The sequence below is a fragment of the Anabrus simplex genome, chromosome 9 (assembly GCF_040414725.1).
Source record: "Anabrus simplex isolate iqAnaSimp1 chromosome 9, ASM4041472v1, whole genome shotgun sequence".
Classification (NCBI taxonomy): Eukaryota; Metazoa; Arthropoda; class Insecta; order Orthoptera; family Tettigoniidae; genus Anabrus; species Anabrus simplex.
Genome location: NC_090273.1, coordinates 3,348,705 through 3,363,077, shown reverse-complemented (window position 1 = coordinate 3,363,077; position 14,373 = coordinate 3,348,705). Strand labels below are relative to the sequence as shown.

At 36.4% G+C, this 14,373-nt stretch overlaps 1 protein-coding gene across 2 annotated transcripts in view; it reads right to left on the bottom strand.

Moving 5' to 3' along the window:
* The window catches only part of IFT57 (intraflagellar transport 57), a 175,299-nt gene that overhangs the window by 81,853 nt on the left and 79,073 nt on the right, over positions 1-14,373 (bottom strand). For both annotated transcript variants that reach the window (XM_067154084.2, XM_067154083.2), the window contains exon 5: positions 740-923. In XM_067154084.2, coding sequence (XP_067010185.2) covers positions 740-923 — 184 coding nt within the window. The remainder of the gene's footprint in view (positions 1-739; positions 924-14,373) is intronic.

Sequence of the window (14,373 nt, the reverse complement as noted above, 5' to 3'; positions counted from 1 at the left end):
GTAGTTTGGTTTGGTTTAGGAGTTTTTGTAAGATTATAATTTTACATATTTCATTTTTGTGATATTTAGCCAAACTGTTAATGGTTTTCATTCATTCCCGGATTTTCCGTTTTCCTGTGTTGTACGTTTTATTTTCATGGTCCCTTGAAAAACGGAGAATCAGGGTTCTACTGTATATATGGGGAAGACATATAAAAACAACAGAAAACAACTGATATTAATGCGCAGTCCATTGTTTGTGTGTCGCTGAGACAAACCGCGATGTTCAGATTCCATTGAGACAGGAGGGCTGAGAGGGGCTTAAAAGTAAATCGTTAAAAATGGCCAAGATTAGTGTTAAATTTACTACTTTTGGAGTCGTGAGGCTGATTGGTGACAGTCTCAACGATAGCTCAAATTATGTACATTGAATCTATAGCGCGACAGTTAAATACATATAGTTATCTTTTTTTTTTTTTTTTTTTGGAAGAATCAAATACTTCCCCATCAATTTGAGCTCCCACAATGACAAAGTTTAACTTGCAAATTAAATAAGCTAAAACTTGAATTCAAATATATCTAAATAACTGTAAAACTACATAAAGTATCAACCTACATCTCAAAAAGGAATGCTACTTTGAACATAACTAACTGGCAATGTCGGATACTACAGCTACTGTAAATTCAGCCAAACCTCGTATGGAACGGGGACATTAAACCTTGAGCAGAGTGTTCCCCCACCAGAGTGAGCCAGAATTACCTTAACATCAACATTCTGATTTGTGATTTCATCCACAGGTAAGACATTGCCTTCTTGTTCGGCGTCCACATCTGCCTCAGGATCGTCCTCGTCTATAGCTGGCTGCATTTTTATCTCCTCAATTATTTCACTATCGTCGTCAATGTATTCCACTGGCGTCTCGTCTTCCTTTGGATAGACAGGCCTGCCAAAAAAAAAAAAAAAACATTTCCAACCGAGAACATCAAAACAAATGAAAGAATACGACACGTTAAAAATGTATGCAGGGAAAAGGAAAACGTTTTCAGAATTGTAAAATAAGATATGAATATTGTGTTATGTAACTTATTTGATGCCATAAGCTACATCATTTCAATTGAACAAAATAACTTACACTACATTTCCACCATCAATCAATTAGTGTATGGGACCCAAGGCCAACAAGAACGACAGTCCTTGGTGCGGGATTATCACGTGATCAAGTCAGTGTCCGATATGGCGAGGGTTCATGTTGTCTTGTTGCTACAATATCATATATATTTTAATATTAAACTATTGTTTTAATTATATTCGATGAGTAATTATGTTGAAAAGAAAGTTACCTTTGCATGTGTGACATTATTTGTTTATAAATATGTGTACGTGTGAACTTACGGTGTAGGTAAATTTTGTTATCGTTTGAGCGGGATAAATATTTACGAAGCTTGTGCAAGATCTGGAGCTTGAAAGGTATAGTAAATGGGATACAGGTTTGTTCTTTCTAATGAGATATCTCTTAACACTCGTAAGAAGTAGCTTTAGTTTCTGACAATAATTGCATCAATAGGAAGGCTTTTGAGCACTTTTCTGTAGGTCAGAAATTAGAATCTGTATTTCCCCATCCCTGTGATAGTGACAGGAAACTCTTTTTTTTTTTTAATTTGACGCTGCGCACATAGCACTTGTAAAGTTTGGACATACTTCAGCCTATAAGGCTGTCTATCCGACCTCAATAGAAAAACAAAATGTAAACCTAGCTCTGGTGATTTTCAATGAAAAAAATATTACAGCACTTGAGTGTGTGTCCAAGGAAACTGAAACATTTTCTGGATTTGAGGGCACCTGCAAGTTTCTACACATAATTTGTTCATGGTGGAAAATAGCTAAAGTAAAAAGTGCATTTGAAGGGAAAAGGTTTGAGAAGCAATTAGACAGGGTGGAGATATTCAATTGCACTTTTTACAAAAAAAATATCATCATGGTTGAAGACATGGAAGATTAATATGTCTACAAATGAATCCCTCTAAGCAGAACCTTTTAGGCATTCAATATAACTAGATTCATTCATTCATTCATCTCATACAATATACACCTGCCCACATTATTCGACTACAGGCCCTTTATGCAATTCTTTTCACTTGACACCCTAATTCTTGGATTTATGAGACAGCAAACCCATTGTTGATACTTGCATTGTAGGACATGTTATTCTTGATAATAATGCGAGTTTTGGAACTTACTATCTTTACAAATTCCCGCCTTTATTACTCTATTAACTTAGTACCTACCTTGGCATAAATATATGAGGTAATAATTCCTGCGGTTTTTGTGTCAGATGTGTGTTTGGTTTACTGATAATTATCTTTAACAGTTTGTCTTGCTGTATTTTAGATATTTACGCTAAATCTGTGTTGATAACAGCAACTTTATGAGGTAGCAGTGGTTTTAAATTTGTTACTTCGGAAATCAAACAATTTCTTGATAACAGAGTTATAGGGAAGTCTCAGGACCTTTCTCCTCGCAAGATTGAGTTTGTGAAGGGACTTTTGCAGCACAGAAATCTGACACAACGAGAAATTGCTGCCCATTCAGGAATATCGCAAACTTCTGTGTGTCGTATAAGCAATACAAATAAAACTGGGAGAGATTACCCGAAGAACAGACGAGGGAAATGTGGTAGGAAGAAAATTCTGACTCCAAGAGCAGAACGTTTGCTCGTCAAAATTGTGAAAGGAAACAGAAGGGCATCTTATGCTACTATAACCCAAGAACTGAACAACAGTGGTAACAAGGTTTCTGAGAGAACAGTGTGTCGACGTATTTGCAGCTTGGGGTACCGATGTCGTCGACCAGCTAAGAAAGCCAAACTTACTGAGGGAATGATGAAACGGAGGCTACAGTGGGCAAGAAAACACCAACATTTCACAGCAGAAGACTGGAAAAGGGTAAGTTCCTTATATAAATTCCGTAACAAATGATGTTTTAGCTAGGAAAAACCAACAAGTATTTCCAACTTTAAATTTCATACACATCATCTTAATTTTTAGGTTTGCTTCAGTGATGAATCAACTTTTGAGGTGTCAAGCGAGAAATCCCGGTTTGTAAGAAGATTGTCTAGTGAAAAGTATGAGATGTCCAGCAAACAGTAAAACATCCTACCAAGGTCATGATTTGGTCAGTGATAAGTGGAAAGGGAATGGGACGTCTTCAGATCGTGGAGGATATCATGCGTCAGGATCAGTACAGATAAATACTTGAAAAGAGACTGATTCCGCAATTGAAGGACTGGTTTAGTGAAGGTGGAAACAAGATTTTCATGCAAGATGGGGCTCCATGCCACACAGCAAAATCTATTAAAGCTTTTCTGAAAGAGAAAGAAATTCCTCTTTTTGATTGGCCTGGTAATTCACCCGATTGAGAATGTGTGGCAATGTCTGAAACTTGAAATTAGTAAAGAGTGTATCACTACCAAGCTTCAACTACTTGAAAAGACATTTCATTGGAATCACAATGAAAAGTTGTCAGCAGCAGCTTCAACTTGCATTGCAAGTATGCCTCGCAGGGTGCAAGCAATCATAAAAGCTAGGGGTGCACTGACTAAATATTAGAATTGCAGTCTTATAACTGCGTATGACATCGTAAATTAAACATACTGTAATGCTATCCATTAGTGAATGTGTAATATTCCATAAAAAGTCTGTTAATATAACCTTTTGTTAGGAAAATGAAGATTTTGTTACGTTTTCTGCGTACAAGGTAGATTGCTTACTACTTAGTAAGTTTCACAATGATGTGTTAGAGGGGAGGTTTCGCTGCTACACACAATTACGTGGAGCTAAGTACCAGTTAACTGAGAGTGAGAGGAAACTCAGGTTTAAGTCTGTAGTGTTGTTAGCAGGCAAGAATGGAAATGTTCCATTAACAACACTCTTAGGAATGGCAGGAGTAGTATTCATTCTGGTAAAAAAAAAAGAATTTGTAAGCTTCGAAAAAGTTAAAGATGACAAACATGAAATTCTAGGTGTAAGGCTCATTTCTAAAGATAATAGGCGACTTGATGTCTCTGGAGTGTACAGACCACGAGAGGGTAGTGTTGACACTGATTCAAAATTATTTGAAAAGATAATCAGCTATGTGGGAAACGATATGGAAAGGAACGTGATAGTAGCGGGTGATCTCAATTTACCAAATGTCAATTGGGAAGGTAATGCAAACGACAGGAAGCATGACTAATAAATGACAAATAAGTTAATTGGGAAGGGCAGCTGATTCAGAAAGTGATGGAACCAACTAGACGAAAGAATATGGATGTGGTGCTAGTAAATCCATATCAGCTCTATAGAGAAACCAAAGCAATAGATGGTACTAGTGATCACGAAGCTGTTTTTGTAGTAGTTAAAAATAAATGTGATAGAAAGGAAGGTCTTAAATATTAGGACTATTAGGCAGTACCATATGGCTAATAAAACAGGTAAGAGGGAGTTAAAAAAAAAAAGTAACTATGATCAGTGAAAAATGGTAGATAAAAATGTAAACAGACTCTGGGGTGGATTTAAAGCAATTGTTGAGGAATGTGAAAACAGGTCTGTACCTTTAATGGCCGGTTTCTGGTACACCACAGTTACCTGTGAGTTACCTAACAGCGCTTGTAACTTTAACTGTGCTGTTAACTTTAATGAGTTTTCAGAAACTTAAATCCAGATTTATAAGCCCCGGTAATAAACAGTACAGCTATCGTCATGTTTAGTATCTCTCGTCCTACAATAGATGTCTCTACGCAAATGTTTTTAGGGTTATTTTAGGAATATCTAGTTCATTTTACTATCAGAAGTTTTCTACAATGAAAAATGGTTGGCAAATATGTACACAGTCATCTCAATCAATCTGATTCAGCATGTAATAATCTCTCATAATATGAAAATACGTAGGATCTAATGATGCAAAAATGAGGTATATATTATTTCCCCTTCTTTCTTATTCACAGTATGCAGACATCATCTTAAATTTCACCTTGATCGTTGTCATCAGTAAAATGATAAAAATACACCGCAATTACCAAACAGATCACTTTTCACCGATCCAGAACACAACAAGCGTAAACGAAAATGATCACATAAATGAAAAGTGCCGCAAACTTTGGAACTTATCATTCCGGCGCTGTAAGTTCTGCACTGATGGTGTGATATCAATCTGTTCTCACTGCAACTGTTGCAGATTGTTTTTACACACAACATGCATTGATAAAAAAAATCTTGTAACTGCTGATGTGAAGTCCACTTGAGAATTTCAATCGAACGTAGCGAGACAACCCTGACTCAGGGTGTGAAGTGTGTTGAAACAGATAAGAAGGTAACATAAACTACAGCTCCCTGCAAGATTTTTAATTAAAGAAGTCCATATGTTTTATGTTTATTGGGAGTCTATGAGACCTCACCTCACCGGTTAAAGGATATAATAGCATTAAAAATCTGCCTGCTGTCATTTCTTGATGGATACAGTACTTTTGCATCCATCTCTTGGCACAGGCCAGAGCAAAGTGTAGCTTCCACCAAAGTCCCAGTCTCATCCATGGCTGTGACAATATGGAAGCTGCTGGGGTATGGGTGGTGCTGATTAATGGCATTCAGAGCACAACCAGTGTGTCTGAGTGTCATGAAAGGTGTTAGTTGTGCTACAATAGCACTGTCTGGCCCAGTGAGGAAAGCAATGACAAACTACCTCACTCCTCATCTTGCCTAGTATGCCTCATTTTGGTACTGCCATTGGTTTTTGTGGTTTCCCTATAACTACATAGCCTTTGGTGATGCTATTTGAGGATCCAACCAGCCTCTGGGCTGATGACCTAACAGACAGAACAGACACAGCATTAAAAAAAAAAAAAAAAAAAAAAAAAACCAATGAAAAATCAATATTTATTATTCAGCAGGTTCATATAAAATGCATACCGGTACCTAAGATATTTATTATTTAGTACAAATGGAAATATTAATGGTAAATACTCCATAATTTCAGATTGTATTCACTAACTGTTGGTGGGACTCATGATTCAACGCCTGACGAAAGAGATCTTAACATTATAGCTACGGTACACTGAAAGATCAATTTGAGCCTGTTGAAAATCTGTTTGACTGGAGTTCTATTTTATTTGACGATTCATTTCCCGGATTGGAAAATATATCTACAGTAGAGGCACCATGCTCCGAGGAGATTGTAACCTAAACAGCTGGGACAGATGACACCATACAAGTGGAATCAGTGACTAAAGCCAGTGATAACATGGAAGTAAACGTACTAACCGAAATATTGTTGAGTCCAGCACACTCAAGCACATTAAAACTACAATGAATGACTGTAAATATATTATAACCAGTTCATTATCACTTTCTAATGTTTCACTAATATAACACCTAGTACGAGTGGCGCCTCATATCGGTATTTGTTGGAATCAGTTCTACAGCACTAGCTGCAGTTAACAGTCGTTGCGGAGATAACTGTGAAGAAGCCGATAACTGTCGTTTCGGAAACTCATTGTAAACGTATCACATGTTAAGTCACTGATAACTACGCATCTACAGATAACTGTCATTCCAGAAACCAGCCATAAAGGTGGCAAGGAATGGTAAAGACCCACTACATCATAACAGAGAAGTAAAGAGACTGAGAAGGATGTGCAGGTTGGAAAGAAATGGAGTTAGAAATGGTTGTGAAAGTAAGGAGAAATTGAAGGAACTTATTAGGAAATTGAATCTAGCAAAGAAGTCAGCTAAGGATAACATGATGGCAAGCATAATTGCCAGTCATACAAATTTTAGTGAAAAATGGAAGGGCACGTTCAGGTACTTTAAGGCAGAAACAGGTTCCAAGAAGGACATTTCAGGAATCATAAATGAACAAGGGGAGTGTGTATGTCAGGATCTTCAAAAGGCAGAAGTATTCAGTCAGCAGTATATAATAAAGATTGTCGGTTACAAGGATAAGGTCCAGATAGAGGAGGTGATTAATACTAAAGAAGTATTAAAAATTACCTATGATACCAACAGTAAGATACAAAAGCTGAAAACTAGGAAATCAGCTGGAATTGATAAGGTTTCCGGGGATATACTAAATTTAAGGTTATAAACTTCATAATTGGTTCCGTATTGAGTTGAGATTATACGTAAAGTAAATACAAAAAATTATTTCCACCTTCTCAATACATATCAATCCTGCAATGTTTACAATAACATTACAATATTATTAGGTACTAGTTTCGGTTCTGTTAAGAACCATCATCAGCCAAGACAAGACAAGTGTAAATTATATTGCTAAAACAGATTAATGCAGTGAAATGAAATATGAAGTGATGGCCTAAAAATGGGGTAAAAATTATATACATATAAATGAGAACAGTAGTATGCGACAAAATTATTTAAAAAGTGACAATAAAATCTTTAAAAAACAGTAGTATCAACTATTATCTCAAATAGAATAAACAGCTCTAGTTGACGGAGTTGCACATTTAAATTGGTTGAATCAGATATAAACAAAGTCCAGAGTTTCCATTAGGTTCTAGAAGATGTGGATCAACATTGCGCAGAGGGAATTTTTGTTCAAAAGTCCAGAGCGGAGGTTAAAAGATGTCAGAGCGGTAGAATGTATCTTGAGGTAAATTGAATCTTGTTGTGGTGCAAAAGAGTAATCCCAATTATAAAGGGAACCAAAATGAACCTGAAGAAAAGAGTTTGAATTAACGTGAGAAAAAGTAAAGTGAAGGAACGAGGCTAGCAGAAAAAGGAACAAACATTGAGAACTCACCCTGCGCAATGTAAAGCGAGCTTGCTGGTTGAGTGCAACTACCAGAGTAAGAATTGCATGAAGCAGAAGGGAAGTGACAGAGGCAGAGGGGAGGAGATAGATAAGGGGAGGGGCGTAGAGAGACTTGAGTGGGGAAAGGCGGGGAAATGGGAAGTGACTAAGGTGAGGTGGTCGGGAAGGAAAATGGCGGTGTTTGTGTCAGCGGGGAACCCTTAATTGACTTGAAGAAGGAATTTTGGTCTACTGACTTGTTTTTTTCTGAAATAAGTTATGAAAAGGTCAAACAAAATATTAGGTTTCTCGGTTATTTCATTGAGATTGTAATTAGCGTTGAAGTATTGGTTCAAATGGATGTAAAAATTCTCGATTATGTTAAGAAGAGGGCCTTTATTAGCTATTTGGAGGATATCCATGTCTGAATCGATGTTTGTAAATTTATGATTATAGTCGACCATATGTTGGCCAATAGCGGAAAATTTGTTGTATTTGACTGCATTAAAGTGTTCCAAGTATCTTATATTAAAGCTTCTGCCCTACATAAGAAATATTAGAACAGGAGTTGCATTTAAGCCTGTATACGCCTGATTCTAGCCAAGGGACCCAAGCACAACTGGCCCAATTCGAATGCAATTAGTTCAACTGTTACAATGATAACAGAATCAGAATTAGCCATTTCAAAAATGCCACCAGACACACAAGATGAATTAAGATACGAGATTAAAAAGAAGCTCAACAACATCCTCCTTCATATTTCACATGCCAACACCAGTAACAGGAAAGTACAAGCCGATCAGAAACTTCTGCGTGCCCTAAATAAGAAAATAAAAGACAACAACTTAATTGTGACAAAAGCCGATAAAGGCAACACGGCAGTGATTATCGATAAGAATGAATACATCAGTAAGACGTCAGATTTCTTCAAAGACGACTTCTTCTCCATAATTAAAAAAGACCCCACCCAAAAATTCAAAGACTCCTCAAACAAACTCTAAAAAGTACTTCTTTTCTGCTTACCGAAAATGAAAAAAGTCAACTCGTAAGTATGAACCCTGGGCTCCCTACGGCCAGAGCTCTTCCTAAGATACATAAAGCCGGTGTTCCCATTCGACCAATCATTAACTTTAGACCGAGCCCTTTGTACAAAACTTCTCAATTCATCCAAAAGTTCCTAAGGAAAAAGTACCAATTTTCATCTAAGAAGTCCATTAAAAACACACATGAATTAATAGATAAACTAAACAATTTCAGCATGCAACCTGACTACTCACTTCACTCCTTTGATATCGTAAATATGTACCCCAGCATTCAAATTTCCAAATTAATTCCCATCATTGAAGATAATCTAAATAAAAATAGTCGTTTGAGTAAATTAGAAATTCAAGACTTTACAAAAATTGGTAGTAAACAATAACTTTTTCACGTTTAATAACACCATGTACCAACAGAACGGTCTGCAATGCGTTCACTGGCCTCAGGCATTCTTGCAGAAATTTACCTGGACTTCCTTGAAGACACCAAAATTAACAACAATTTTGATAACATCCTTTTTTGGGCCAGGTACATCGATGATGTTTTGGTAATTATTAACGAGAGCTTAAATGATGCCCACACCACACTTCTAGCATTAAACAGTATCGACTCTCATATTAAATTTACCTCGGAATCAGAAACAGATTAAAAGATTAACTTTCTAGACCTTACCATCACTAGACACCCGGATTCTTTAACCTATAAAATTTATAGAAAACCCACCCAATCAGCTGTTACAATTCGACAAGATTCATATCACCCTCACCATCACAAGAAAGCAACATATAACATAGCATTCGATGTGCCCATGACTAAAAAAGACCTTCATATTGAACTGAATACTATCCGCAGCATAGCAAGATTCAATGGCTTCAGCAACCACTTCATTGAAGGTATAATCAATAAACATAAATTCTGTCCCAAAACCACACTTAAAAAAGAAGTACCTAAACACGAGTCTTTTTCTACTTTCATCTACACCAACGAAATTCACAAGGTTACTAATATCTTAAAGAAAAAAGGCGTTAAAATAGCGTTAAAACTAACAACAACAGTTCACACATTCTACATAATAAGTTACACATTAACAAGGTTTAATAAGTACACAAAATCAGGCGTTTACAGGCTTAAATGCAATTCCTGTTCTAATATTTCTTATGTAGGGCAGAAGCTTTAATATAAGATACTTGGAACACTTTAATGCAGTCAAATACAACAAATTTTCCGCTATTGGCCAACATATGGTCGACTATAATCATAAATTTACAAACATCGATTCAGACATGGATATCCTCCAAATAGCTAATAAAGGCCCTCTTCTTAACATAATCGAGAATTTTTACATCCATTTGAACCAATACTTCAACGCTAATTACAATCTCAATGAAATAACCAAGAAACCTAATATTTTGTTTGACCTTTCCATCACTTATTTCAGAAAAAACAAGTCAGTAGACCAAAATTCCTTCTTCAAGTCAATTAAGGGTCCCCCGCCGACACAAACACCGCCATTTTCCTTCCCGACCGCCTCACCTTAGTCACCTCCCATTTCCCCGCCTTTCCCCACTCAAGTCTCTCTACGCCACTCCCCTTATCTATCTCCTCCCCTCTGCCTCTGTCACTTCCCTTCTGCTTCATGCAATTCTCACTCTGGTAGTTGCACTCAACCAGCAAGCTCGCTTTACATTGCGCAGGGTGAGTTCTCAATGTTTGTTCCTTTTCCCGCTAGCCTCGTTCCTTCACTTTATTTTTCTCGCGTTAATTCAAACTCTCTTTTCTTCAGGTTCATTTTGGTTCCCTTTATAATTGGGATTACTCTTTTGCACCACAACAAGATTCAATTTACCTCAAGATACATTCTACAGCTCTGACATCTTTTAACCTCCGCTCTGGACTTTTGAACAAAAATTCCCTCTGCACAATGTTGATCCACATCTTCTAGAACTTAATGGAAACTCTGGACCTTGTTTATATCTGATTCAACCAATTTAAATGTGCAACTCCATCAACTAGAGCTGTTTATTCTATTTGAGATAATAGTTGATACTACTGTTTTTTTAAAGATTTTATTGTCACTTTTTAAATAATTTTGTCGCATACTACTGTTCTCATTTATATTGCGCTATCCCGGCTCCCTGAGAGGACGCATAATATCCAGGCTAGCTTAATTATGACCTTTCCGACTAATATAATTCTATCATCTGGGCTATGAGTTCCCAAACAAGAGAAAAACATACCATACGGAGCCAAATAAAACTTAAATCACATATAGAAACCACTCTCATATGTTGCTTATTCTAATTCTTATGCTATCAGGTTGTTACCGCATTTATCCATTTAAATCTAGGTCTCTACGCTACGAAACACATTGAAAGTACTGTTTAAAATTTTTACATATTTGTTTATTACATAAATTTTTCAATCCAGAAATCAAATGTTAAGCTATCCTCCCATAAAAAAAAATCTGGTATAGGAAACTGCATGATCACCTGACCACTTGGCCTATTTCTAGTGAACATGGACTTAACCTCATAAGTCTACCTATTTCTCCATTCGATTATACAATTAATCATTTCCTTTCCTCTTCTAACTGCTCCATATCACTCTTTCATTCAGCACTTCCACATTTCTGGGTAAAAAGAAAGAAACAAAGAAATGACGGTATCGGGCAAAAATATCTGCAAGCAAAATTTATCGATAATCTGCCGGTATTTGATACATCTGACACCCACTATACATTCTAAAGGAAATGTTGCTTGATTTTGTCTTCTTTACAATAAATCCACTGAAATCTATTGCACCAAGTGCTCAGATCTTGGTTGCTCAAATCAGGGACAGACTATAACATGCGGCAAATTATTGAATTCCGCATAAGCCATTATTCAGCTGAATACTATTATGATCCAGCTCATAATTATCAAATTAAAAATCATGAGTCCAAAAAAAATTATCAAATTCATCCTATTCAAGCCCTTAAAGAATTGATCAGATCGGACTAAAGTGTAAAATTAATGGATTGAAACGACGAAGTCAAATATGTTTGGACACTTAAACTAGTGAAATAGCTCATAACATAGGTGAGTAATTAAAATTCGTATAAGCAACTAAAAACTTACTTGGGTAACTAAAGAAAAACTTATCAGGGTAACTAAAAAACTTATCTGGGTAACTAAAGAAAAACTTTTTGGGTGCACCCTAGCAAAGGAAAAGAAAAATATTTACAACATGAATCCTAACAACCTAAATAGACTGAGGGTGTCTTCTCATGGTATCCAGGACGCGTTTTGAGATTTAGAACCATATCTCATGAATTGGAATTTTTCTTCTATTGCATATCAGGTTTTAGTTAATTATTAGCTCTCCTTCGGAGCTCATATTCATCTACTGCCATATAATCATTCCTATCTTTCTCAACATACTAATAAATACCTATGGATATTAACTTGGAAGGATAGTTCCCTAATACATTTACATAACAGGTTACAATGATGAATATTCATGCTCCTTCTTTATGTTGTTTTTCTGCGTGAAGATTGATAAGTCCACTTTCAAATCAATGTAATTTTCATAAAAGGTTCAATCAGTACCAATAAGATACACATACTATTTTAAGTTTCGAATCCTCTCATCATTTTAAGTTCAACATACGTGCGATATTATACCTGCTAACGACAACTCTAATAGTCTCATCTGAAATATACTATCTAAAGTGGTGCATGGTGTGAAGACTTGACCGTCAAATATAATTCCCACATTTTCATTCAGTCATCAGTGATAGGATGTTGCCTAAGAAGTTACTACCTTTCCTCTCATCTGAGAATAGATTAGAATTAGAATACATCTGTGACAGTACATGTGTTTAGTATATCCTCCTAACTAAGATTTCGTTGACACTACCAAGTGTGCACGCTAACCAACAGGTGTCACTCTGATCTTATTTGAATTTCTTTATGCTTGCTGGTAAGATAAACAGTACATGAAACTGCTACATATTCATTTCCTTATTAGCAAAACTCAACATGAAAAACCATTAAGTCCACTACTACATCACCGTGCTCATCCTCGCGAAGAATCAATAACTACCACTATTCTAAATTATCAATCATGTATCAACTTCTCTTAAAATATCACTATTATACTTTCAAACATATATTCTGTCTCCTTTACTAAATACGGGTTCACTTCCTTCAAACGTGGCCCTTATTATTTTAATCACGGTTCATGGACATATTTCAGGATACTATGACCTTCATTCTGTCATAACCTCCAATTATCATAAACACACTTGTCTATTTAGCAAGCATATCCTATTGCTGGTTCCTAATTTGACATTCATTGGTCATAACCAATGTACATGCGTACCTACATCGCTCTTTAACGTATCATACAACTCACTGTTACCTTAACGAACTCAGTATTTCACACTACATGGATCACATTTCGAACGTAGGCTTTCATCACTGATTGACTACCTATCTAAGGATTTGTCATACATATCTGAAGATTACCTATCCACCTTTGCTCTAACTCATCACACCACTCTTGTCACTTAATTATTTCGCACGGAACAAATTAACAGGTCATATTACACTTACATTTGAATATAAACATTATTACACTAATTTAAAAGTAAGACTTATCTGAATTCAGCAGCTCCAGTCGTCGGCATATGTCCAGCTGACAGGACATATTGAAACATCGCCTCTTATTTCCCTAGGTGAACGGGAAATATTGGCGAACTTCTCCTCTGGGCTTAGTCATCTCTCGGTAGGCAACATCATCCGACGGCACCCATTTGGGCAGTCTGGCTTATCATCTTCTTAGAACATCTTGCTCATCTCTGGACTAGTTGGAATAGAATAGCAAATAATATTCATTAGCATTTCCATCGTGAACAGCTGTGAGAAATTGTCTAATGCAAAGATTGTTTCCTTTTGAAAGAGTTGATCTACTTGTCCAATATTCTCCAGGGAGTAAGGTAATTTTATGATTTGAAATGAAGAAATTCTCTTTCTTCAATCTCTTCCGGGTTATTGTAGGATTCCCTTTCTGTAACTCCTTAACTTTGGTAATATCGTGATATACGTCAGCAGAGACTGCGGTGACGTAAGCTTGTTGCCGTTTATTTCAACTTTCCACGTATCTTGGAATTCGCAGAATGAAATTACCAGTCTTCCATTTAATTCGCGACGTAGCTTCTAAAATCCGTTCTTTGTTCCCGCTGAGCTGATTTCTTGTTGTACCGTCCTTAAAATTCTGATGTAGTTACTTCCGTCTTCGACTCGTATTTTTCAAGTAGCAATCCAATCTTGTTTTTTTTTAAATAATTGTTAGTAACAATCTTCCCGTTCGATCCTTTTCACTGCCTTCTGGATCTAAACTCTTTTTCTCTCCCGCCTGAGGTGAATACTTTCGTCTTCGCTTGCGGTATGATCAGACCTTTTGACGTTAATTATTCTAAGATACCTGGGTTCCATCTTTGTTCTTCTTATGGACGGAACTTCTTATAACAGTGAAATGGCACAATATGTATATCATTTTCACCCCATTTTTAGGCCATCACTTCATATTTC